The sequence below is a fragment of the Colletotrichum fioriniae genome, assembly GCF_027942845.1.
Source record: "Colletotrichum fioriniae strain IMI 355084 chromosome Unknown scaffold_11, whole genome shotgun sequence".
NCBI classification, from domain to species: Eukaryota; Fungi; Ascomycota; class Sordariomycetes; order Glomerellales; family Glomerellaceae; genus Colletotrichum; species Colletotrichum fioriniae.
Window position 1 is genome coordinate 1,386,396 of NW_027076847.1, and position 22,388 is coordinate 1,408,783.

At 52.7% G+C, this 22,388-nt stretch overlaps 7 protein-coding genes and 1 non-coding gene across 8 annotated transcripts; 5 read left to right on the top strand and 3 right to left on the bottom strand.

Annotated features, from left to right (window-relative positions):
• Positions 1-1,646: 1,646 nt before the first annotated feature.
• On the top strand, positions 1,647-2,763 carry N0V96_009001 (uncharacterized protein; the record flags this gene model as incomplete). Its single annotated transcript, XM_053188940.1, has 2 exons — positions 1,647-1,827; positions 1,898-2,763. 2 exons carry the CDS (start codon positions 1,647-1,649, stop codon positions 2,761-2,763), a joined length of 1,047 nt encoding a protein of 348 aa, XP_053053706.1.
• Positions 2,764-5,138: 2,375 nt separating this feature from the next.
• Positions 5,139-6,302, bottom strand: N0V96_009002 (uncharacterized protein; the record flags this gene model as incomplete). The annotated part of the gene is made up of 2 exons (XM_053188941.2): positions 5,139-6,124; positions 6,182-6,302. 2 exons carry the CDS (start codon positions 6,300-6,302, stop codon positions 5,139-5,141), a joined length of 1,107 nt encoding a protein of 368 aa, XP_053053707.2.
• Positions 6,303-7,282: 980 nt separating this feature from the next.
• On the top strand, positions 7,283-8,947 carry N0V96_009003 (uncharacterized protein; the record flags this gene model as incomplete). Its single annotated transcript, XM_053188942.2, has 2 exons — positions 7,283-7,493; positions 7,749-8,947. 2 exons carry the CDS (start codon positions 7,283-7,285, stop codon positions 8,945-8,947), a joined length of 1,410 nt encoding a protein of 469 aa, XP_053053708.2.
• A 947-nt stretch (positions 8,948-9,894) lies between these two features.
• On the top strand, positions 9,895-10,990 carry N0V96_009004 (uncharacterized protein; the record flags this gene model as incomplete). Its single annotated transcript, XM_053188943.2, has 3 exons — positions 9,895-10,029; positions 10,111-10,806; positions 10,982-10,990. The coding sequence occupies 3 exons, from the start codon at positions 9,895-9,897 to the stop codon at positions 10,988-10,990; spliced, it is 840 nt and encodes a 279-aa protein (XP_053053709.2).
• Positions 10,991-11,208: 218 nt separating this feature from the next.
• On the bottom strand, positions 11,209-11,303 carry N0V96_009005. Its single transcript has one exon. It is a non-coding gene; the product is annotated as a tRNA-Ile (tRNA).
• A 4,254-nt stretch (positions 11,304-15,557) lies between these two features.
• Positions 15,558-17,522, top strand: N0V96_009006 (uncharacterized protein; the record flags this gene model as incomplete). Its single annotated transcript, XM_053188944.2, has 5 exons — positions 15,558-15,821; positions 15,873-15,973; positions 16,025-16,271; positions 16,330-17,010; positions 17,061-17,522. The coding sequence occupies 5 exons, from the start codon at positions 15,558-15,560 to the stop codon at positions 17,520-17,522; spliced, it is 1,755 nt and encodes a 584-aa protein (XP_053053710.2).
• Positions 17,523-18,444: 922 nt separating this feature from the next.
• Positions 18,445-19,924, top strand: N0V96_009007 (uncharacterized protein; the record flags this gene model as incomplete). Its single annotated transcript, XM_053188945.1, has 4 exons — positions 18,445-18,700; positions 18,751-18,852; positions 18,905-19,701; positions 19,757-19,924. The coding sequence occupies 4 exons, from the start codon at positions 18,445-18,447 to the stop codon at positions 19,922-19,924; spliced, it is 1,323 nt and encodes a 440-aa protein (XP_053053711.1).
• Positions 19,925-20,116: 192 nt separating this feature from the next.
• Positions 20,117-21,211, bottom strand: ARO8_2 (Aromatic/aminoadipate aminotransferase 1; the record flags this gene model as incomplete). Its single annotated transcript, XM_053188946.2, has 1 exon — positions 20,117-21,211. One exon carries the CDS (start codon positions 21,209-21,211, stop codon positions 20,117-20,119), a length of 1,095 nt encoding a protein of 364 aa, XP_053053712.2.
• Positions 21,212-22,388: the final 1,177 nt, after the last annotated feature.

Genomic DNA, 22,388 nt, shown 5'->3' on the forward strand with positions numbered 1-22,388 from the left:
AAACAGACAGCGCGACAGCCATGCCAGTATCTGCACGTACGGAGTATTACGAATACAGATACCTAGCTGCGAGAATTCAGGAACGAGGATTCAACCCCGACAGCCCCGACACGAGGTGGATGACAATCCCGATTATCTCTGGACCTTTTGAGTTTCAGCATTTCTAAGCCTGGACGGCATTGCACATCCTTGGCCCGCCCCAAACCCGCTTCTCGAACACTCAACCCAACCCGCGACCCTCCTTTTGGGATCATCAATGGAACGGTCAACGGCCAGCACCCCAGCACATCTCCGTTCCCGACGTCCCCGTTCCCGCATGGTCGCATCGGCCGCAATCGCAAGCATTGCAGCTTCGCTTCTGGGGGACCCTGAGAGCTGTCAGTTGCACTACCGAGCGATGGGCGAGGGGCTGATGACAACGCCTCCTGCCTGTTGTCCAGTGGTGATCCTCGAATCCTCCGACGTGCAAGGCTCCAGAGTTCAAGGGAGATAATGTCCCGCCATCTCTTCAGAGCCTCCGACAGGCTGAGAGTCCTGATAGGCCCAATGCAGAGAGCTGAGCGAGAGATGACAAGCTGAGGTGCCATTGTCTCAAGCCTCGGCATGTCGTCATGTCCGATTCTATCCAGCCCCACCACGGGAACGAGACGAGACGCAGACGCGGACGCGGACGCGGACGTAGATGCAGACATTGCAGACGCAGTAATCCGCCGCCTTTTGGTACGAATATCTTCCTGGACTCCTGGAGCGAGAGAGTCGTGAGAGTCTGCGGCCTGCCACCTTCATATCGAGTATCGACTTCGCGTCTCTGCCCCTCGGAGCAGAAGCAGTCTAGCTAGGGTCGCGCGTTGCCCGCAGCCCGCCAGCCCCCCCTTAACCCATATGAAGAAAACGTCCGGTGGAAAAAGACCCTCCGACTCCATTTGTTGTTCGGGCGGCCACTCCGGGGAAATCGGCCACACGCCACACCCACACACCCATTTTTGGTTATCCATCCACCACTTCCCCATCCGAAAGTCTGCTAGACAATCTGTGTGCCCGTGGTACCGTGTTACCGTGTGCGTGTGGTGCGTTGACTGTTCAAAAAAAAAAAAAGAGGACAGACACACAGAGAAAGGAAAGACGAAAAAAAAAAAAGTTTCCAGGCCCCATCCCTACTAGCCCATGCTCCGTGCGCCGGAGAACATTCCTCGATCGTTCGCCAGCTCGTCGAGTCCTTCGGAGCTCGTGCGGGCCAATGTCCTGTCTTGGTCATCCTGCTCCGGCGCGGGGCATGAAGTCATGACATGAGCCAAAGGCAAAAACTCGGTGCAAGCGACTCACGCACCGCTGGCACCGCACGCTTGACCGCGGCCATGAAGCTTGGAGGGGTAAGTGTAATCCGCGAAAGCGGCGGAGGAAACGTGGGACACGAAAGCAAACGGGCACTTCTAAGTTTGCGAAATAGGCTGGGTATCCCCGAGTACTAAAAGAGCTCCCTCTGCTCTTCCATTCTCAGCTTGGAAAGGCTCTGTGAATCATTTGTCTCGTATTCTGTGGTGGCTGCTTCCAATATTCAAAAGTCTTGACAAAAGAGTGTCTTTATACAAATTCCTCCGTCTTCCTTGATACCCTTTTCCTCTTTCCACACAACAGCATAACCCAACATGTCGCAACAAAACCTTTCCATCGTGCTGGCCGAGCGTCCCACGGCCGAGATCATCCCCGGCAAGACCTTCAAGACTGAGCAGAAGCCTATCCCGAAGGCTGAGGACCTCAAGGATGGCGAGATTCTCATTGAGAACTGGTACCTCTCCCTTGACCCCGCCATGCGTGGCTGGTTGAACGGTATGTCGAGACTTTACACTCCGCCATCATCACCTGCGCGTGGACAAGTACTAATTAAACCCCCATCTAGACCGCCGCTCCTACCTCCCTCCCGTCCAAATCGGCGAAGTCATGCGCGGCGCCACCGTTGGCCGCGTCCTTGCCTCCAAGTCCTCCAAGGCCAAGGAGGGCGACGTCCTCCCCTCCTTCGGCGGCTGGGCCGAGTACAGCGTCGTCCACGACAGCCGCGTCGAGCCCGTGTCCTCCTTCCCCGCCGTCTCCCAGCCCATCGACTACCTCTCCGGCATCGGCATGACCGCCCTAACGGCCTACTTTGGCATGCTCCGCGTCGGGGACCCCAAGCCCGGCGAAACCGTCGTCGTCTCGGGCGCCGCGGGTGCCACCGGCAGCGTCGCCGGCCAGATCGCCAAGCTTAAGGGCGCGCGCGTCGTCGGTCTCGCCGGCTCGGACGATAAGTGCAAGTGGTTGACGGAGGAGCTCGGCTTCGACGTCGCGCTCAACTACAAGGACCCCGAGTTCAAGCAAAAGTTCAAGGAGGCCACGCCCGATTTCATCAACGTCTACTTTGACAACGTCGGTGGCGAGATTCTCGATATGGCGCTGGCGCGTGCCAAGGAGTTCTCGCGCTTCGTCATGTGCGGCGGTATCAGCCAGTACAACTCTGCGACGCCGCAGGGCCCCAAGAACTACGCCAACATCATCACCATGCGCATCAAGATGCAGGGCTTCATCGTCTTTGACTTTGTCCAGGAGTACGGTCAGGCGCGCAAGGAGCTTGCGCAGTGGCTCGAGGAGGGCAAGATCAAGCGCAAGGAGACGGTCGTCAAGGGCGGCCTCAAGGCGGCGGAGCAGGGTCTCGTCGACCTTTACAAGGGCATCAACACGGGCAAGCTGATTGTCGAGATCAAGAACCCCAAGGATGCGGCCAAGTTGTAAAGGAATCCCGAGCCAAGGTCTCTGAGGAATGATTTGATGACACTGTAATTTTATGCATAATGACCAGATACTGGCACATATAGGAAGGCATGCCAAACAAATTGGAAAACATTACAAACATCTTCTGTCTGTACTGGTGCTTGGGGTGACCTGTCTGCTCTCAGTGAAGGCCCTCCAAAGGTTGAGGCTTTTGTTTCGCTAGACACGGAGGAAGGATACTGAATAGGGGACATGATGAATACTTACTTTTTGATCACCCCTATCATCTTGTTGGCGATGTCGTTGGTGTTGGTGAAGCATCGAATTATGGTCTGGGATCGTTGTGCTGAGGGCCATGCTACTACACGATATGCAAGTATAGGCAGTGTATGAATGTAAGCAATGCAACCCACCAAGGTACCCACTTGTGCCACCATCACCAACCGATGATCGCCAACCTGCCCCAAGCTCCTCCTTTCTGCCAGGGCCATCCCATCTTCAATCATCGACTTTCTCGTTGTTGCCCCGGACACAGCTCCAAACACACGCAGACAGATCATCGCAGACATTCACAGCATATGTTTGAAAATCCAAACGTTTGCATGCCACGCTGCGTCGACATGGCACATTGCAATTTCTTTCTCTGAACTGCAGGGAACCACCTCTTTTTTAGGATTTACCGGCGCGGCTCGCTCGGAGGCTTACGGAGAGGACCCCAGCACCACGGCGTCGCAGGTAAATTTCCTTTCAGGAGGCTGCGCATTCCTAACGCGGCGAGAAGCGAACCCTCTTCGTACGATTTCCTCGACGAACAGAAACGCCGATTACGACTAGAGTTTCAGGCTTTGAAAAGCTGTACTTCTCACGCTTCCTGCAACGTACTGACCGTGCCGACCACCCCCCGCCAGGCCTGCGTGCCTCGAAGCGAGACATTCTACTCCAGATCCACTCGAACTTCTTCCCCTCTGGAATGCGCCCAGCCTCGAGTAAATGATGGTGATATCTCCCACGCACCAGAGGACGGCCGTTTAACAAGGACGAGACGATTGGAAACACAAGAAAAAACAAAAACGCTCTTTTGGAAACCGAGAACTTGAAAACAACAAAGAAAGACGAACACGAGTTCATGATACCCTGCAACACATCCTCGACGTACCCCTAGTCGGAACTTGCGGAGCCCACGACCCAACCCGACGTACATATTCTTCAACTCGAGATCCTGACCGTCCAATTTCTACCATGGCTTTGTCTTCAGAAGAGGCCGCCCACCTCAACAGGCAAGCAAAACGACGAGCCGAACGAGCCGCAGCCGAGATGAACTTCCGCGAAGTGACATCGGAGGAGTACTTGAAGAAATTACGGGCCAAACGGCGCCCAGGGAGACGATTCGAGATCGATAATACACCTGCGGCGGTCGAAATCGGCGAGGAGCCGCTACCTCCGCAACGGGAGTTCAAACTTTCGACAAGCTCCGACCGGCAACGGACACACGCCCGCACAAAGTCGACGCCGACAGCGAACACGAATGGCCTATCAACATCAGGCAGCCGTAGAACTACGCTTGGGGGTCCAATAGCTAGGAACACTCTCGGAAAGGCTTCTGTTCCTTCTCAGAGGCTAGCTGCTCAGCAGACGAAAAGCCAGCCCAACCTTTTCTTGCAAGCTGCGCAACAGCGGACGAACCCCGCGATCACTCATGCCAACTTGGGCACGACTACGACAGTCTCGTCATTGTCATCTCAGCCTCAAAGATCCAAATCAAGTCTGAGCATGTTCTACCGCAAAAAGCATGTTCGTCGCGCAGCGTCCGTGTCTGTCCTGTCGTCAAAACCCCTAGAGTTGGACCCGATAGCCACGGCTCACCAATCCGGCCACGCTCGAAGCCAGTCGCTTGGCAACGCCCTCTCTGTGGTTGAAACAGCACCGCAGCCTGTCGCGCTCAAGAAGCGAGGCTCGTTGCGCATGCTGAAAGACAAGATTAGGAGAGTAGCCAGCTCTTTTGAACTTCGATCGGCTAGAAGTGATGGTTCAGGGAGTAGCGATGACGACGGCTTGAAGAGCCGGTCCAGCAAGAGCCTTTTACTGCGGACGAGGAACAGATTTGGCTCACAGCATCGCCTTGGGACTGTGAGCGAAGAATGAGCAACGATGAAGATCTAAGGTGGTCTCACTCGCCAGAGACCTAGTCATGCGTGGCCGAGGATCTATGCGCAGACACCATGGGAGAACGTCTACGCTGTGTACGATTGACGCGGACGAGATACGACAGCTCTGAATAATGGCGTAATGTAATTCCTACAATAACCTCACATTTGTTTATACCTACCTAGGCAAAGATACCCGGTTCATATTTTCTTCCAATTCCGCCGTGTCTATCTGGAAGTCGCGATGCAGCGTCAACTCCTGGCACTTGACTGGAACTGAGGGCAGAAAGGATAGTCGATGTATCCAGTTGGCAGCTTTGGGGTGTAGAAGTACGTCCGCTCGTACTTGTCCAGCTCGATACCCTCCTTGATGCGGAAGACAAGGTCGGGATTCGAGATGAAGTAGCGCCCGAAAACGACAGCAACATCGTACTTCTTGTACGTTTCGTCCACAGCTGCCTTTGCAGAATTGGCATTCAACCCGCCAGCAAGCAAAACTGGGCTCGCGTTGTCCCAGAGCTCTATCAACCAGCGCACCGTCCGCTGTCCACCGCAATCGGTATCGTCATTACCGCTAATCCGGGCTTCGATCAGATGGAGATACGCGAGCCCCAGAGGCTTCAGCCGCTTTACCAAGTACTCAAACGTCGGGTCCGGGTCATCCATGAGCATGCCCTGGAAATCACTGTACGGGCTGAGACGAACGGCCGTCCTATCTGCGCCGACGGCATTGACGACAGCCTTTGTCACTTCGAGATGGAACCGGGTACGCTTCTCGATGCTGCCGCCCCAGCCGTCGGTCCGCTTGTTGCAAGTATCCTGGAGGAACTGGTCTGGTAGATACCCGTTAGCGCCATGGATCTCCACGCCATCGAAGCCGGCCTCGAGAGCGTTGCGCGCGGCTGTCGCGTAGTCCTCGATGACTTGCTGTATGTCGCTTTCGCTCATTTCTACGGGGGTTGCAGCGCCCTCGGCAACAGGCATCGCGCTGGAAGACTCGAGATGTAATCCGAGGGATTCGAGGACTTCGGCTCTGCCACCGCGACCGAGGTGCCAAAGTTGGCAGTAGATGAATGAGCCCTTGGCATGCACGGCATCCGTGACCCTTTTCCAGCCTGCAATGTGCGCTTGGTTCCAGATGCCAGGGACGTTATGACGCCCGGCGGTGCGATACGAGATGAGGGTTCCCTCAGAGATGAGCAGAGTCCCTGGAACGCAGCCTCTCTGGGCATAGTACTCTGTCATCAAGCGTCAGATAACGAATGAGGTGGATAATGAAGGGAATGTATGCTGACCCTCCATCATTGGAGTTGGTGTCCATTCATCGTCTGCGCGGTACCTTGTTAATGGCGCCAGGGCTAGTCGGTTAGAGAGCTGGTTAGGCCCTATAGCCAACGGGGTGAATAGCTTTGACATCACTAGCTGATGTAGATGAAATCCGAGTCGATACAATCAAAGTCTGAAGCTACCATGACAGGTCAAAATAAGCTAGATGCGATGGCAGAGTCTAAAATCAAAGACGCCGCAGTATCCCGTCATCGACAGCTTCGCTAGCGCAATTAATCCCAGTTCATTCTCACTGCTACCCGGTGCCGATGAAAGCCGCATCGGCTTCCGCGCCTTGCTGGTCCGTTTCAATCAGCGATCTAACACTCGATGCCATCAGAGTTGAATCTTTGTCAATGACGGCACAGAGAGATTGTCTGTACAAACAATAGCCTCAAGATGGCCCAATAAACCCAGCGCAAACCCGGGAGAACATCCGGGATCTGAGAAGACTGGAATGCCTTTCAGAAACAAAACACAGCCGACATTGCGGATGCGTATCGGCACAAAACGTGCCGACAAAGAAAGTTGGACATGCGATCGGCGACGACAGCCACCCAATCCTCGCGCTGTCCCCATGCCGACATATCCAGGGTGGACCGCCCACGTTTGAGCCAGAATGGGAGACTCGTTGAGGATTCTGGTGAACGGCTCAATTGCGATTGACGCAATGGACTCCCGATACTCAAGCAAGCCATTCTTACTGTCGGGTGCCTCCGATGTTAACCCTGGATCCGCCCAGGTAATTGACAACCGGCGATTCGGCACCGAAGTTTGGGAGATCCATCCAGAGTTGCGACTTCGTCAACACTTCTTGGGCTGTTTCTCGAGCCAAGCCCTTTCACTTGAGACTTTGTTATCAGAAGGGTCGGTTTGTCAAGATGAAGGAAGATGCACCCATCACCGAAATCAAGCAAATCTCACATACGCAACCATCACAACAAATACTACGCTCAGCTTCACCATCCAGCGACGATGATGGCACCAACACCCCATCCCCAACCAAGAACAACCCCCAGCCGCCCAAAGACGACACCGACGCAGAAAGCATAGGCGGCCAACGCAATACAATGTCCCGCAAACGCATGCTCCTCGCCTTCTCCGCCCTCTCCGTCTGCCTCTTCGTCTCCTTCATCGACCAGACCAGCGTCTCGACCGCTGTGCCCGCCATCGCAGAGGACCTCGACACGGGAACAGCCACCTCGTGGATCGGAACGTCGTTTCTGATTGCTTCGACGGCTTTTCAGCTCATCAACGGGCGGCTGTCGGATATCTTTGGCCGTAAGAATCTGTTGATGATCTGTTTGGTGTTGATGGCTGTTGGGGATGTGCTATGTGGGTTTTCGAGGACGAAGGAGCAGCTTTTTGCGTTTCGGGCGGTGGCTGGGATTGGAGGGGGTGGAATTAATAGTATTGTTATGATTATTGTGAGTGATATCACGACGTTGGAGAATAGGGGGAAATATCAGGGTAAGTTTCAGAATCTTGATCTAATATCGTTTTCAGGAATTCTGACGGAACTAACATTCAATTCAGGCGTTCTCGGTGCCGTTCTAGCCCTCGCAAACGGCGTCGGTCCCTTTGTCGGCGGCGCAGTCGTCCAAGAATCGACCTGGCGATGGGTCTTCTGGATGGTCCCCATCATCAGCGCCCCAGCCGCCGTCACGATCCTCTTCTGCCTCCCATTGAAGCACCGACCCGGAAACTACAGTGAAAAGGTCAAGAAAATCGACTACGGCGGTATCGCCCTCAACATGGCCTCGACGCTGCTCCTCCTCATCCCGCTGTCCGGAGGCGGCGTAACGTACCCTTGGTCCTCGCCGTTTGTCATTGCCGGCGTCGTCGTAGGCGCCGTACTGGCGGCTCTGTTTGTGCTCTACGAGTGGAAACTGGCGAAGCTGCCCATCATGCCTTTGCGCCTGTACCAGGCGCCGCACTGCAGTGCGTTGTTTGGGCAGACGTTTCTTATGGGCCAAGCGTACTTTGGTAACCTGTTTTACCTGCCGATTTACTTCCAGTCTATACTGAACTACGAACCCCTTGTCTCAGGAGCGCTTATTCTTCCCGTCATCATCACAACTTCGGGGCTGTCTATTCTGTCGGGGCAGTATATGCTGCGAGTGGGACGGTATATGCCCTGTATCCTTGCAGGGTTCTTCCTCTGGACCCTTGGGAACGGTCTCGCCATCCTCTTTGACCGAGATACGGGGCTAGAGAAACTGATCCCAATCCTCGTAGTCGTCGGCGCGGGGATAGGCCTTACGCTGCAGCCTACGCTGGTGGGCATGTACGCCAACTCGCGCGCCGAAGACCGCGCCGTCACGACGGGGTTGCGGAATTTCATCCGGACCATCGGCGGCGCGTTCGGGCTTGTGGTGTCCGGGGTGATTCTCTCCAACACGCTGCGGCGGGATCTTCACGGGAAAGACTTTGTTTCCGATGCGGTGATTGCGGAGCTTACTTCGTCGACGTATACCTTGGACCAAAAAGGGTTTTCAGACGCGGAGAAGGCGGTGATTTTGGAGGCGTATATGAAGGGATTGCATTACATTTTCGTGTATTATGTTATTTGCTCTGGGTTAAGTCTGGTGTTGACGCTTGGAGTTGGCAATACGGGGTTGAAGGCGAAGAAAGCGGCGCCGACTGAAGAGGCTTCGGAGGGTCCGAAGGCGGTATCGGAGGATGCTCCGATGAGTGATCAGGAGAAGGCGAGTGAGAAGGCGAGTGAGAACTAGGGGCACGGTTGAGTTAACAAAGATACACTCGCATATAGCATTAGGCATTCAAAAGAACATGGCAATGGGTAAGCATCATAGCACTAGTGGCATTCGATGAATTTGGTTCATGATCCATGTCATACAGAATCGCGTTCAATAGACTCTTCACCTTACGACAAGCGCAAGGTTTCTCATAGAGTTCCTTAAAGCGCGGATATCCGATTGACTTCCCGAACACCTCGTCGCGGAGCAGCGGAAATCAGCCCGACTCCCATCCCGAAACTTAATGCTGAGCTTTCTGGCCAAGCTATTCCCGGTCAAGACTCCGGTCAGAGATAGGCCTGGGCATTACATCAACATGCATCTCCTCGTGCCCTTCGATCAATCTTATTATCAACAGCATCCCCACAGCCAACGATACCCTTGTCGAGAACCCCGCGCCTTATCACCACCCCTGGGTTGACGAAAATCTCCGAAGTACTCCAACGGTTCGATGTCATCCGATGGAGGGCTACCATCCCTGTTGAATGTAGCGCCTCCAATAGCTTGCATCCTTGCCCCCTCCAGACCCCGAGATGTGTGTGTGTGTGCGTGTGTGAGTGTGTGTGCGAGACGGCGATGTGATAACGCGCTGCAGGCTGCAACGAGATGGAAAATCAAGACATCAACCAGCTCTGATAGGGAGGGATTATCTGCATAATATCACTGTTTATAGCTGCTGATAGCCGTGATTATGCGCGACGAAGAGCGGGTAGCGTAGCCCGATGGACGACTGGCCGGTTGATTCTGGCCGATTGCAGTCTTGGTATTGCTATTTGTACTTTTGATCGAGGTCGTTCACTCGAAATGGGACATAGTGACATTCAATATCTCCAACGTTCCCTCTGCCATTGATATCGTCTCGGAGCGCCACTGAAACTCAAAATTCTACTCGTCTTACCTGACTTAACAAGCAATCCTTCGTCATGCCAGAAGCATACCACGCCCACCCAGACTACGGCTACCCGCGCGACTTCAAGGGTTACGGCGAGAAAGGGCTCGCTTGTCCATGGCCCAACGATGCTAAGATTGCAGTCTCCTTCGTCATCAACTATGAAGAGGTTTGTTTAGCCCCCGAATCCTCGGCAATCTTAGAAGAAGAGACATAAAGAATTACGGCGGCTGACAAACTCCTGCGACAGGGCGGCGAACGCTCAGTCCTAGCAGGCGATGGCGTCTCGGAAACCAACCTCCGCGAGAACCCCATGGGCCCCGCAAAGTACAACGAGCGCAACTACAGCGTCGAGTCAGAATACGAATACGGTTCCCGCGCAGGCTTCTGGCGCCTCTTTCGCCTCTTCAACTCCCGCAAGATGAAGTTCACCCTCTACGCCGTAGCCCAGGCCGTCGAAGAGCAGCCCGAGGTTGCGACGCGGTGCGTGGAGGAGGGTCACGACGTTGCCTCGCACGCCTACCGTTGGATCGACTACCACGATGTGCCGATCGAGGCGGAGAAGGAGTATATCCGCAAGTGCATCACCTCTCTCAAGAGTTTGACGGGATATGCGCCCAAGGGATGGTACTACGGTCGCAACTCACCGCACTCACGGACGCTTGTGCCGCAGGTGTATGAGGAGATGGGGGAGGATCTTGTGTGGGCGAGTGATACGTACGCTGACGATGTGCCGTACTGGATTGATCTTCCCACGGAGCGGGACAAGACTGATCCAAAGGGGTGTCTGATGGTGCCGTACAGCTATGACTGTAACGATTTCAAGTTCCACGTCACGGGGTCTGGGTTCCGCGATCCGCAAGGGTTCTACACGCATTTGAAGAATGCGTTTGATGTATTGTATGAGGAGGGCCAGGAGGGGGATGCCCAAGATGATGACCATTGGGTTGCATTGTCGTATTGTTGGTCGGCCGGGGAGACTGGCTGCGTTAAGGGACTTTGTGGATTATATTGCAAAGAAGGAGGGCGTGTGGGTTGCTACGAGGACCGAAATTGCAGAGGCGTTTAAGACAAAGTATCCGTATAAGAAAGGGCAGTTGGCATAAGAAGGTGGTAGGTAGCTGGTGTAAATGGGATATGTATTTTGACGTAACATAAAGCTTTCACTGTGATACCCCTCGCTGCCTTCACGCATGTCCTCCTGGGTCGCTCCATCACCTTCCTCGCCCACGACCAGCTTCCCGACAGCTCGAAATGAACCAAATATTAATGTTTAGGGGCGAGGATAGGCTGAGTCTATGGATAGGCAACCCCAAAAGTTGTGACAAGGGCGAAAAGAGCAAAAGGTTGATCAGTGGGAGGCTTGAACTCCCGACCTTGGCATTACTCAACATTCCTTATGCAATATTAGTACCACGCTCTAACCAACTGAGCTAACCGACCCGCTGGTGATGACTAATCAGCCGATGGGAAATCAGAGGCTATTCGCAAGCTGTGGATCAGGCGGCTGGGGCGATCGGTCATGAAAATTGCCCCGACAAGAGACGAATCTGCGTAGTGTCTACTTCCGGTCGCAGTTTTGCAATAAATAGAAGAACCAAATTATAGATGAGAGAAATCAATTCTGCAGCCTCTATCATCCACGCGGAATCTGTGCAGAGGGACGTCGACGATGGCAAAAAGTCGACACGCTTCCCGAGCCTTGGTTACCTTATGGGAAATTGGTCTTTCTAAAGTGAGGCCGAGTGACGTCGAACGTCATGTTTTCCTTAGATCCTTACTTTCTACCCGACCCTCCGTGCTTCTTCTCTTGCAAGATGTATCCCGATCCGATTAAGCTACTAAATAGGTACGGCGGAGTAGAGCAGTCTATGTGATCTAAGCTTCGTGAACTCGGGTGAAGACACGACGAGGCTGGACGAGTCTCAAAATATCAACTGTGAGTGTTACAGATCCTGAGAGTCGAATCAAAAAAGTAGATTGCAACTCTACGAAAATGTACAGCAAATTGAAGACGGCAAACGCTTGTGTTAAGGAGATTACGTACGGAAGCATGTATCAGCGTGACCTATCTATGAAGCTCCCGCAATGAGATTTCAGAACCAAGATGGAATATTCAGCTCACCATTCCTGACTCGCCAAGGTCCAAGTCAAATTCCATCACGCCTAAATATACCTCTTGCTCAAGGTCGTCCGTGAAGTCCGCCTCAATTCCAAGAACATTTCTTTTGCCGCATGGTATGTCTTCTCCATCACTGTTCTTCGGTTTATGGACGGGTTTGAGGTCAGGCTGCACCATCTCGTTGAACATCCTCCAACCCTGCCAACCGCCCGGCGCTTCCTCATCCACCTCCATAAATGCCTCTTTCACGGCATCGGAGATTGCGTGGCCCACAGAAGGATTTTCTCCAACAGCTACGTGTGCTTCTTGCGAAGTTTCTGAGGGCGATATCGTCAAATGGCCTGCTGAGTTCGCTCTCAAATTCACATCCAAAGGCTGTGATCCCTCGCCAGGGCCTGCTAGCGGGCTGACAATTGTCTTAAACAGACTCCCTGACAGGGCATCAAAGATGTCACGGTACTTCACCGCGCCGTGAAACTTCTCACCAAAGATTGTAAGGCACTGAGAACACGCCCTCGTGGCTTCGAGTGTGTCGTACGAGAAGAGAGAATGGTCCCGCCATATGCAGTATACAAGCGTCAAGCCAGCAATGAAACATGAGTGTAATGCCGTCATGGTGTAGCTTAGCGTCTTCTGCTGGTTTAGCCGCTTGTATGCCGTGCAAACGCAGGCGGCGGATCGAGCGGTGTTGAGGAACCTCGAGTCGGAGGTGTTCAGTACTGAAAGGAGAACAGTGTAGAGCGATAGGACTGACTTGTGGTACTGCCTAAGCTCCCGATTAGCATCCGATATTATGGCCCAGACAACAATTGCATGAACACTCACAGGGTGAAGAAATCTCTTGAGTCATGATAGGCGCTTTCTGGGTCGTACATCCAGCTTATTGCTCTGGCGTCTTTTGGCGGATGGGGGACTGTCCTCATCCACTCATCGAGTTCGGCTTTATTCTCTCCCATCTTGAATTCGAGTCTTGCCCGTTCTCCTGAAGGCCCCGAAAAGATGTCTTTATCAACACGGTACACTCGGCGATGAATCCTGGACTGTATTCTCCGGAGCTTGATTATGTGGATGAAAGGCTTCGTGTTTGACCAAGGCAGTCCGGATGTACTTGACGGGTCCTTCAGTGCTGTCAAGTCCCAAAACTCCAAGCTGTCGCTAGGAAGCTGCATGGCTGTCAGTGATAACCTGTTCCTACATCGGTCTAAACCATGTTTTACCTCGGTGTTAATGTCTCTGTCGGCGATGGCGAATGTGCGTCCAAGCACCACACTCGTCATACGGTCTAAACAGTAACATGACCAGAAGACGCGCCTTCTGATCTCGAGATCGCGTGAATTGTGAGTCGAGTTGTTAGACTGCTTTCGATGGAGACCTAGCTCTATGCATAGCGTGACGGCGTACCGCACCTGAGACCATGCGCCGGCACCGTAGGGGCTTCTAGTCCCATGAACGGCGAGGAGGAGGAGAAATTGTACTGTTGCTAAATTATGCTGTTCCAGGATGTTGTCCATCGGCTCAATGGCCGCCGCGAGATGTTTCTGACAGCGACCGTGTTAGATTTGTAACGGCAAGCTTTGCTTGTAGGAGACCCTCACCTGGGGATCAATTCCACACGGCTTCTTCATCAACTGTAGGAACCTTGCGGATATGGCGTATATCAGGTGTATAATGCTTCGGTGCTGAATAGACAGGGTTCCATGGTCGTATTGCTTCTGAAATAGCTTTGTGTAAAGTTTGCGATCCAGAATAGGCCATCGCGTATGAAGCCGATCAAAGAAGGCGTCAAACAGCACCTCCGCCTGCTCAGGGCACGGAAACTCGGACTGGGATTCCTCCGGGCTAGAGGACACCGATACTTTGCGTTGCAATTGCATCGAAGTCGATGAAATAGATTGAGTAGTTCTTATAGTATTAAACGCAGCTTGACCGCCTGAGCTGTGAAAGATGGAAGACTGAATCATGCGCGCAATGGTTGCGCCGGAGCTTGACCCTAGGTAGAACGGCTCCGGCGCAGTGTCTGTTGTGCCAGATGCGCATAGCGACAAGAATGCAACACCATCAACAAGAGAGGACGGTTCATCATCTGATATTGAATCTTGCGAGTCTCTGCGAGGACCCTTAATCTCGAGTTCCGGTGGTGATGACAAGGAAGATGTCGTGACAAAGTGGTCTTCTGCGTAATCCGGCATACGGGCCTCAAGGAATGCGATTCTCTCTTCTAGTGCGCTGATGTACCTGGAGCTCGTGTAAGTATACAATTCTAGCAGCATGAAGAGAAAGACTTGCAGCGACTTTCCGCCAGGATAGTGCGGCCTCAGTGCACGTTCATAGACACACGACGAGTTGGACTTGACGCAAGACCTGCAACTCGGATGCGCGCCGTCGCACTATCATTCACCATTAATCGGCAAATGAACACGTATGATTTGGATTTCAATTTCAACGACTTACACGTTGCTTTCTTCTCTTGCATCGCTTACAAGCCAAGGCCACTCTCGACTTCCGGGTCTGCGCCGCGGAGGCCGGTGGGCCGGTGCGGGGACTCACGGGGCCCTCCGTGTTGAAGCCGGTCGACGTGGAGTTGACTAGATCTACGGGAGATGTCTTGTCTAGCATGTTCTCGGTCCGAAAGTGAGCAGTCATTTCGAGCATTCTCCTGATTCGACGTGTATGTATGGGTGAAGACTGCAGTGAGGACGCGAAGTAGGGACTTGAACTTAGGAAGATTTCGAGCCGAAGCAGAATGGGTTAGGACAACGCCCGCAAGGATCCTCCACAATCAAAATCGAGAGTGTCAGTGGACGCACTCATACATGGGTCGTTAGGCACATCGAAGGATTCGAATACCGAAGCCACCCCCCGCCCCCGGACAGCACGCGGCCTACTCATCACTAGAACTTGACCCTAAATTTAGTTTGGTGATGGTTTGCGTCATCACCCAGCTTTCCTTCTACTCGTATCTGTCTTACACTGGTGCCTATACCTATACCTTCATATCATCCAGAAACTCATTCGTTATTCTGTCTATATACTATAGTTGCCCCTTCCACGGGAATAAGCACAAAGCAGCTAGGACTCTGTCTCCAGCACCATGCCCTCACTCAGAACTCGAGTAATACGTAAACGTCGGTAGTTCCCTACCGATGACCGCGTCTTTACCGGATTGGGATACCTATTCGGACGTCCACCGCAGATAAGACCAACGGCCGGCCACCGCCTTATCTTGGTGGATCACACCCGAGACCAGGTCCCCGGCCCATCCATCTACATGCCAAGCACCGCTCTCCGCATATGCCATGTCAAAGTCTTATCATCCCGTAGCTCATGATTACACAGTTCACTGGGCTCGCGTGGCGACGCACTGTTTGTCGGTTGGAAAGTCGCCGACGAATGAGGAACCACAATCAGGGTTGCAATAGAGCTGAGGCGTGAGCACAGGGTCTCTAATATGGGCGATGGCCACCGCGGTCGTAGGTAAGTGAGAAGCAGAGACGTGGAGTTTGATGAAGAGCTGTCTTTCATACAATTGATAGGGATCTAATAGTCTTATTCGATCAAGATTGATCCGACTGACCATGGCGCGCTTTCGTATGCCTACGAAAGGCGAGATGGCCGCGCCTTTTCAATCCAAAGACGCCTTCGTAGAATGGATCAAGGCTCCCGAAGCTCACGAGGGACGAACTCAGGTCGGAGACTCCAGGTGGTCGAACAAAGACCTCGAGCCGACGCCGCCTGAACAAAGGACATGGACGTGGTATAACTTGCCATTATACTGGTTCTCGAATATGTTTGGCACGACCGGCTGGAATGTCGCATCTTCCCTCATCGCCGTGGGTCTAGTAAGTTATCAAAACAAGGCATCATTGATCATATGCGCTGACCAAAACCAGACATGGCAACAAGCCTTCGTATCTTGCGTACTTGGGTCACTGATATCCGCTATTATCGTTACTGGCATGGCGAGACCTGGCGTGATGTACCACCTAGGATAGTGCGTTTGAACTCTCCTCCCACGTGTGGTATTTTCTGACATTTATTCAAGTCCTGTCCTTGCACGATCGGTGATGGGCATGTATGGATCGTACTTTTTCATCTTCATCCGAGCAATTGTGTGTATCATCTGGTACGGTATTCAGACTTACTACGGCGCGAACCTGTTGTCAGTCTGCTTCCGCTGCATTTTTGGAAACAGCTGGGACAACTGGCCCAACATGCTTCCCGCTGGTGCCGACGTCACTTCAAAGCAGCTACTAGCGTTTTTTCTCCTTTGGCTGGTTGAGTTTCCGTTTGTGAGTACATATAGTATGCGACCCTTCAAAGATATTGATTCCCTGACATTGGCGGCAGACCTGGGTGCACCCAACTCACATTCACTACATCTACACCGTGAAAGGCTTCATCATGCCACTCGCTTGCTTCGGACTCTTCGGCTGGTGCATGTCCTACGGAACCGGCATCTCCAATATTGGCGCTGCATCTGTGGTAGGCGCATCAGCAGCAGCCAAGACGCCCGTCGGCTGGGCTATCATGAGCGGCATCAATGTCATCATGGGGTCTCTTTCGCCGATGCTCGTAAACCAGCCTGATCTTGCGCGATACTGCCGAGAGCCTCGGGATGCCGGTTGGCTCCAAGGAGCATGTGTCTTCTTCGCCAAGATCCTCGTCTTCTTCCTTGGCTTGGCTTCGACTACCTCGTTGCAGGGCGCCTGGGGCAAGGCCTACTGGAACCTGTGGGATCTTCTCGATGCTATTCTTGACCATTACTGGAACTCGACCGCCCGTGCTGGTGTTTTCTTTGTGTCGTTCAGTTTCATCCTCAGCGTGCTGGCGACAAACTTTGGTGCAAACTCGCTGCCTTTTGGCGCGGACATGACTGGACTGTTTCCCAGGTACTTGACGATCCGTCGAGGCCAGATCGTTTGTGCGATCCTCGGCATTGTTGTATTGCCGTGGAAGCTTATTGCGAACGCGTCTGCGTTCATCTCATTCCTGGGGAGTTACAACATCTTCATGGCTCCCCTATGCGCTGTACGTGCTTGAACGTCCAGTCTTGAAAACATGTTGCTGATTCTCACCAGATCATCATTTTTGACTACATTTTGGTTCGAAAGGGTAACATCCATGTGCCGTCGCTGTATAATGGCTCTAGAGACGGTCTCTACTGGTTCAAGTCTGGAGTCAACTGGGTCGGCGTGCTTGCCTGGATCGGCGGCACGGCAATGGGATTGCCCGGCCTCGTCGGGCAATACCAGCCTCAGATTGTCAGCCAACCGGCCAAGTACATGTACATGATGGGCTGGGTGTTGACGTTCTTTACATCGGCCATCTTGTATGCTGTGCTAGTGCAGTTTTTCAAGGCCAAGGTGTATCCTCCGGACTACGAGAATGCCCCGATGGACTACGAATGGCTGGCGAAAGAAGGTCGGGATGGGTTCTTTGAGGGGGAAAGGGAAGGCGAGATTTATGCGCCGCCATCTCCGCGCATTGATGAGGCTGAAGAGTTGCACTTGGGAGAGAAAGTGCAGAAGTTGGAGGCTTAATCGTGGTTTCCTAGTGGGTAATAGCTGTCGAGAACTTAATCCCCCATTCATCCCTACTCTGCTTTTGAGATGAAATAATTGTGGAAGAGATCTTAGTAGAAAGAGGAATGTTAGTAGCGATAGGTATCGTGGTAGTATCAGTGACAGTATAAGAAGAAGAAGTACAGTAGCAGTAGAAGTTCTTAGAGCGTCTCCTGGGGCAAAAAATTCCTGCCAACTAATACTTGGCATCCTCTTGACTTCATGTTGCCATGACGTGACTAGAGAAGCCGCCCCCAAGGCACAACGGCCAGCCAGCAAAGGCAATTCGTTGCGTAAGTCAGCGGGTCACCCTCGGCGTCTCAAAAAGCAAACACTGGAGTTTAGGGCGACAATGATCAAAAATCACGCCTCATTCGGTGGAAAGGTTCCGAATCGGACGTGTCGCAATCTGCTCTTGGGGGCGTAGGCGGAAATATTGCGGGGGAAACAAACGCGGCGGCGGATCTGAAGCCGACGATAACAGCCTGCGGGGTTGGAGTACCAGGGATGGCTCCTCTTCCGGCCGTTGGAGTCACCGGAAAACGTGTTTTGAAATAGCCGGATTGCCTCCAGATTACTCCAACTCTTGAGAACCCCACGACTTTGTTTCTCGTCCCGTTTCCTAGACTCTGCAAACTCGAGAGTTACCTCCTGAATTTCTGAAGTTCAGAACAGCTACTTTACCGGAATCACTAACGAAGCTCTTGAGTGTATACCCTGGACAGAGTCCACTGTAACCGTGGCGCTCTGACTCTAGCCGAGAGCCTTGCTAATAGGTACCCCGCCTTCTTCTAGATTGTCTCCCACTCTGAGGCACGAGTTTGTATCGTTGTCAAAACGAACTGAAGTTGACTCTTTGAATCTTTCCTTGACAACAGGCAAACCGCAATATCGTTACACAATGGCAGTTGAACCGTATAGACTTACGGCGACCCAGGCGTCGGCCAAGATTAGAACCGGGGAGTTGACTGTGGAGGAGTATGCGCGCTCGCTCTTGTCCCACATTGAGGAGCGAGACCCCGTAGTCAAAGCTTGGGAGTATTTGAACCCAGAGCAGGTAATTGCACAAGCGAAGGCAATGGACGCGATACCGCCAGAGAAGCGTGGACCCCTACACGGCGTTGCCATCGCGGTCAAGGACGTTATCTACACCAAGGGTCAGCGAAAACCTGCCGGGGTTTCTACAGGAGCACTAACAGAAATGCAGATATGCCAACACAGCACGGCTCTCCAATTTACGCTAGAGACGCCCCCAAAGTCGATGCCGGTTCCATCATTATTCTGCGACAAGCTGGCGCGCTGCTTCTTGGTAGGTCTATGCTGTTGGTTTGACACAAGCAACGTGATACTGAAACACGTAGGCAAAACAACCACGACTGAATTCGCAGCGACGGTTCAAGGCCCGAAGACAGTGAATCCGCATGGTACAAACCGGACCCCTGGTGGCTCCTCGTCAGGATCAGGCGCCGCGATTGCGGATTTCCAAGCGCCGATCGGCCTAGGAACCCAAACTGGCGGAAGCACGATCCGTCCAGGATCTTTCAATGGCATCTACGCCCTGAAGCCGACATGGAACTCCATCACGCGCGAGGGTCAGAAGATTTACTCTTTGATCCTGGACACCCTCGGCTTCTTCGCTCGCAGCGTCGAAGACTTGCAATTGATGGCCGATGTGTTTGACCTGAAAGACGACGAGCCCCCGAAGGACGTCTTTACAGTCAACGGCGCTCATTTCGCGCTGTTGAAGACGATGGTGTGGCCTCAAGCTGGGCCGGGCACTAAATCCGCGATGGCGAAGGCTGCGGAACTTCTCAAGGCTCATGGGGCCGAAGTCGAAGAGATTGAATTTGATCCAGAGCTTCAGGAGCTACCGCAGTGGCATGCTACCGTGTTGCACAGCGATGGAAGATCTGCTTTCCTGCCCGATTATCGCGCAGCCAAGGACCGATTGCACGAGTTCTTGATTTCGCATGTTGATAACACAAACAAGATTAGCAGAGCGGAGCAGCTAGAGGCGTTCGACAACATCGCCATTGCGAGGCCGAAGGTTGACAAGATGCTGGGCAAGTATGATGCCGTTTTGGTACCTAGCGTCGTTGATGAAGCCCCGGAAGGAACCTCGAGCACCGGAAGCGCAGCTTTCAACGCTCCCTGGACAGTAAGTTTCTCCCGGAATCATTGTGTCGGATGGTCATTGCTGACGAGAGCGATAGGCGCTGCACGTTCCCGTCGTCAACATTCCTGGTTTCAAGGGTCCGAACGGGATGCCGGTTGGCGTCTCTCTTGTAGCTCCTAGGTACCATGACCGTCATCTCCTAGTGGTTTCCAAGGCGGTTGGCGAGATCTTCGCGGCGGAGGGAGGCTGGAAATCTGCTTTGTAAATCATGAGCCATAAGGCAATTATGAAGCTTCAGAGAGCGTCTTCTTCACATTATGTTTGGCAAGCTTCGATTGAGCCGCATAGCATATGCCAGTTGTTGTAGCGAAGGCTTGTAGACTGCGATTTAGATATTTATCTAAAGTATTTCATAATTCTGACTTATATCTACAAGCTGCAAGGGGCATGAGTAGGCTTAACACATCTCGGTTTTCAGAGCACTGGCAAACCGCTGTAAAGCCTCATCCAACTCATCCACAGGCGCAGCTGCGAAGGTCAGTCGAAAGTTGACGTCCTTTAGTGTCTGAATATCGGCGATGAACCAACTTCCTTTGCTGACGAGAACTCCATTGTTGTGAGCCTTCTGATAAATCCTGTCCCCAACAGCAAGATAGTGAGCCACATCGTCATCTCCGTGGCTGCCCATGCGTGTTTGACGATGTTCGGAAATGTTCACCTTTATCCACAAAAACATGCCTTCCGTCGGGGCCGTCCACTCGCAGATCTGGGAGGGAAGAAAGCGCTCACATGATTTCAGCAGATTATCGCGCCGGCAACGATACTGCAGCGATAGTGACCTTAGCCAATTGAAGAAACCGTCGTGGCCCCAGGTCTCGTCCAGAAGTTTATACAACATGACTTGCGACGGTCCGCTGGGGCATAATTCACCGATTTCGGAGTATGACACGAACTTCTGAATGACCTGAGAGCTTCCGGTGACCCAACCACATCTCAGACCCGGAGCGAGAATCTTGGATGTTGTGTCCATGCGAAGAACGCGGCAAGACACGTCAAGTGAAAGATACGAAAGTGGGAGACTCTTGTAAAACTCTTCATTTGCGTTTATCTTGTCGACTTGTGGGGGCGCCAATGCGTGTTCCTGTTTTCCCAGTTGAAGGAAGCAGTATGGATCATCCTCGAGTATGTAAAGGTCATGTCGCTCTGCAACGGCATAAACCTGTTTTCGGCGAATCAAGCTTTGTGTAGTTGACGTAGGGTTCTGTCCAGTCGGGACCATGTACAAGACAGATGGCTTCGAACCATTTTTGTAGTCCCATGTCCGAAGTCTGTTGTCAAGATCGTCTGGAAAGAGGCCCAAATCGTCCATTTCGATGCCAAGTATATGTAGACCCTGGGCACGGGCGCAAGTCATGGCCCCGGAATAAGTGTAGCGTTCGGTGAGAATAGTGTCTCCAGGGTTGCAAAACATGCGGAACGCAATCTCGATGGCCGACGTCGTACCGCAGGTCAAGGAACAGTCCCAATCCTCGTAAGGAGGCTTGTGAATCATTTGGATGTGTTCCGTCACAAATCTCAGCGCCTGAGGTGATCCTGCGGAGAACCCGTAGTTCATTCCCACACCTAGATCGTATGCCTGCTCAAGCTTGACTGAAGCCATTGCCATCGTTGGCGCAGGCTGTCCTTGCTCGGTAACGGCATCTTGAAGGCAATGAAGTGACAAGGACTCCCACGGGAAATGTTCTGGAGCGGGGCGCGCTGTGCCTAAGCTTATCAGCCTTTTCTTTCCGTTGGCTCGTGAGGCGCTTTTGAGAGGCGAAGGCTTCAATTGTGGCTTTCTTTGCTCAGTAGATGATCCCAGCGCCGGGCTCTTGGCTTCATTCCATGTTCACGGCTCTTGAAGAAGGCAGAGCAAGTATATGGAGCGATACCAGATGGTAGAGGTTCTCGAACCGAGCGGTTCTGTTGCAGTCTGATAATATCATCGCTGAAAGTCATATTGAAGGTCAATTATTTAGGTAAATATGTTGGAAGCTTGAGATATTAGATTTCCATGTCACAATGAAAGGTTGAGATCCAGGCTTATCATATACGCCAACCACATGAATCATGGCATAGTACAACACAATCGGACAGGTGTTGTTCAGACTCGGAGAGGGTCAGATCAGTCAGAGACTCCGGTCCGATTGAATTAGTAAAGCAGTATTGGGTCGCCGAGAAATGCTTGTTCAATCCGGGAGAACCACACACCCCTCCACCCCGATCTAAGTGAGTACTAATTGGAGTCCTGAAGTCGCAATGTCCTAACTCACCACGCAATTAATGGTAGGGTTGCCGGAGCCGCAATCCTCGCCCAAATTGTTTACGATATCCAGTTCTCTGCCCCGAAGAAGGAAAATGATTGCGAGCATCTTGTTCGCTCCGACCAGTCTATTGGTGTACGAATGACTTCGACAACCTTCTTCTTGGGGTCGGAGTGGGGCTTTGTCCGACACGGCACAGATTCGGAACGGAGTAGAAGGATGGAGCCGGAAGAGGCATGCTAAGGTACTTCTCGGCAGGGGAGGACTGCCTCTTGATACATAAGAGCGGAAGACTGGTCAATTACGGGGCATAGTTACATGTTTATGGCCTTCACATTGATTCGACCGCGAATCGGCCTGACTGTGTTTACAGATGGTGGGCTTCTCAAGACATCAGTGACAGTTCCAGGCTGCCCACAGAGAACG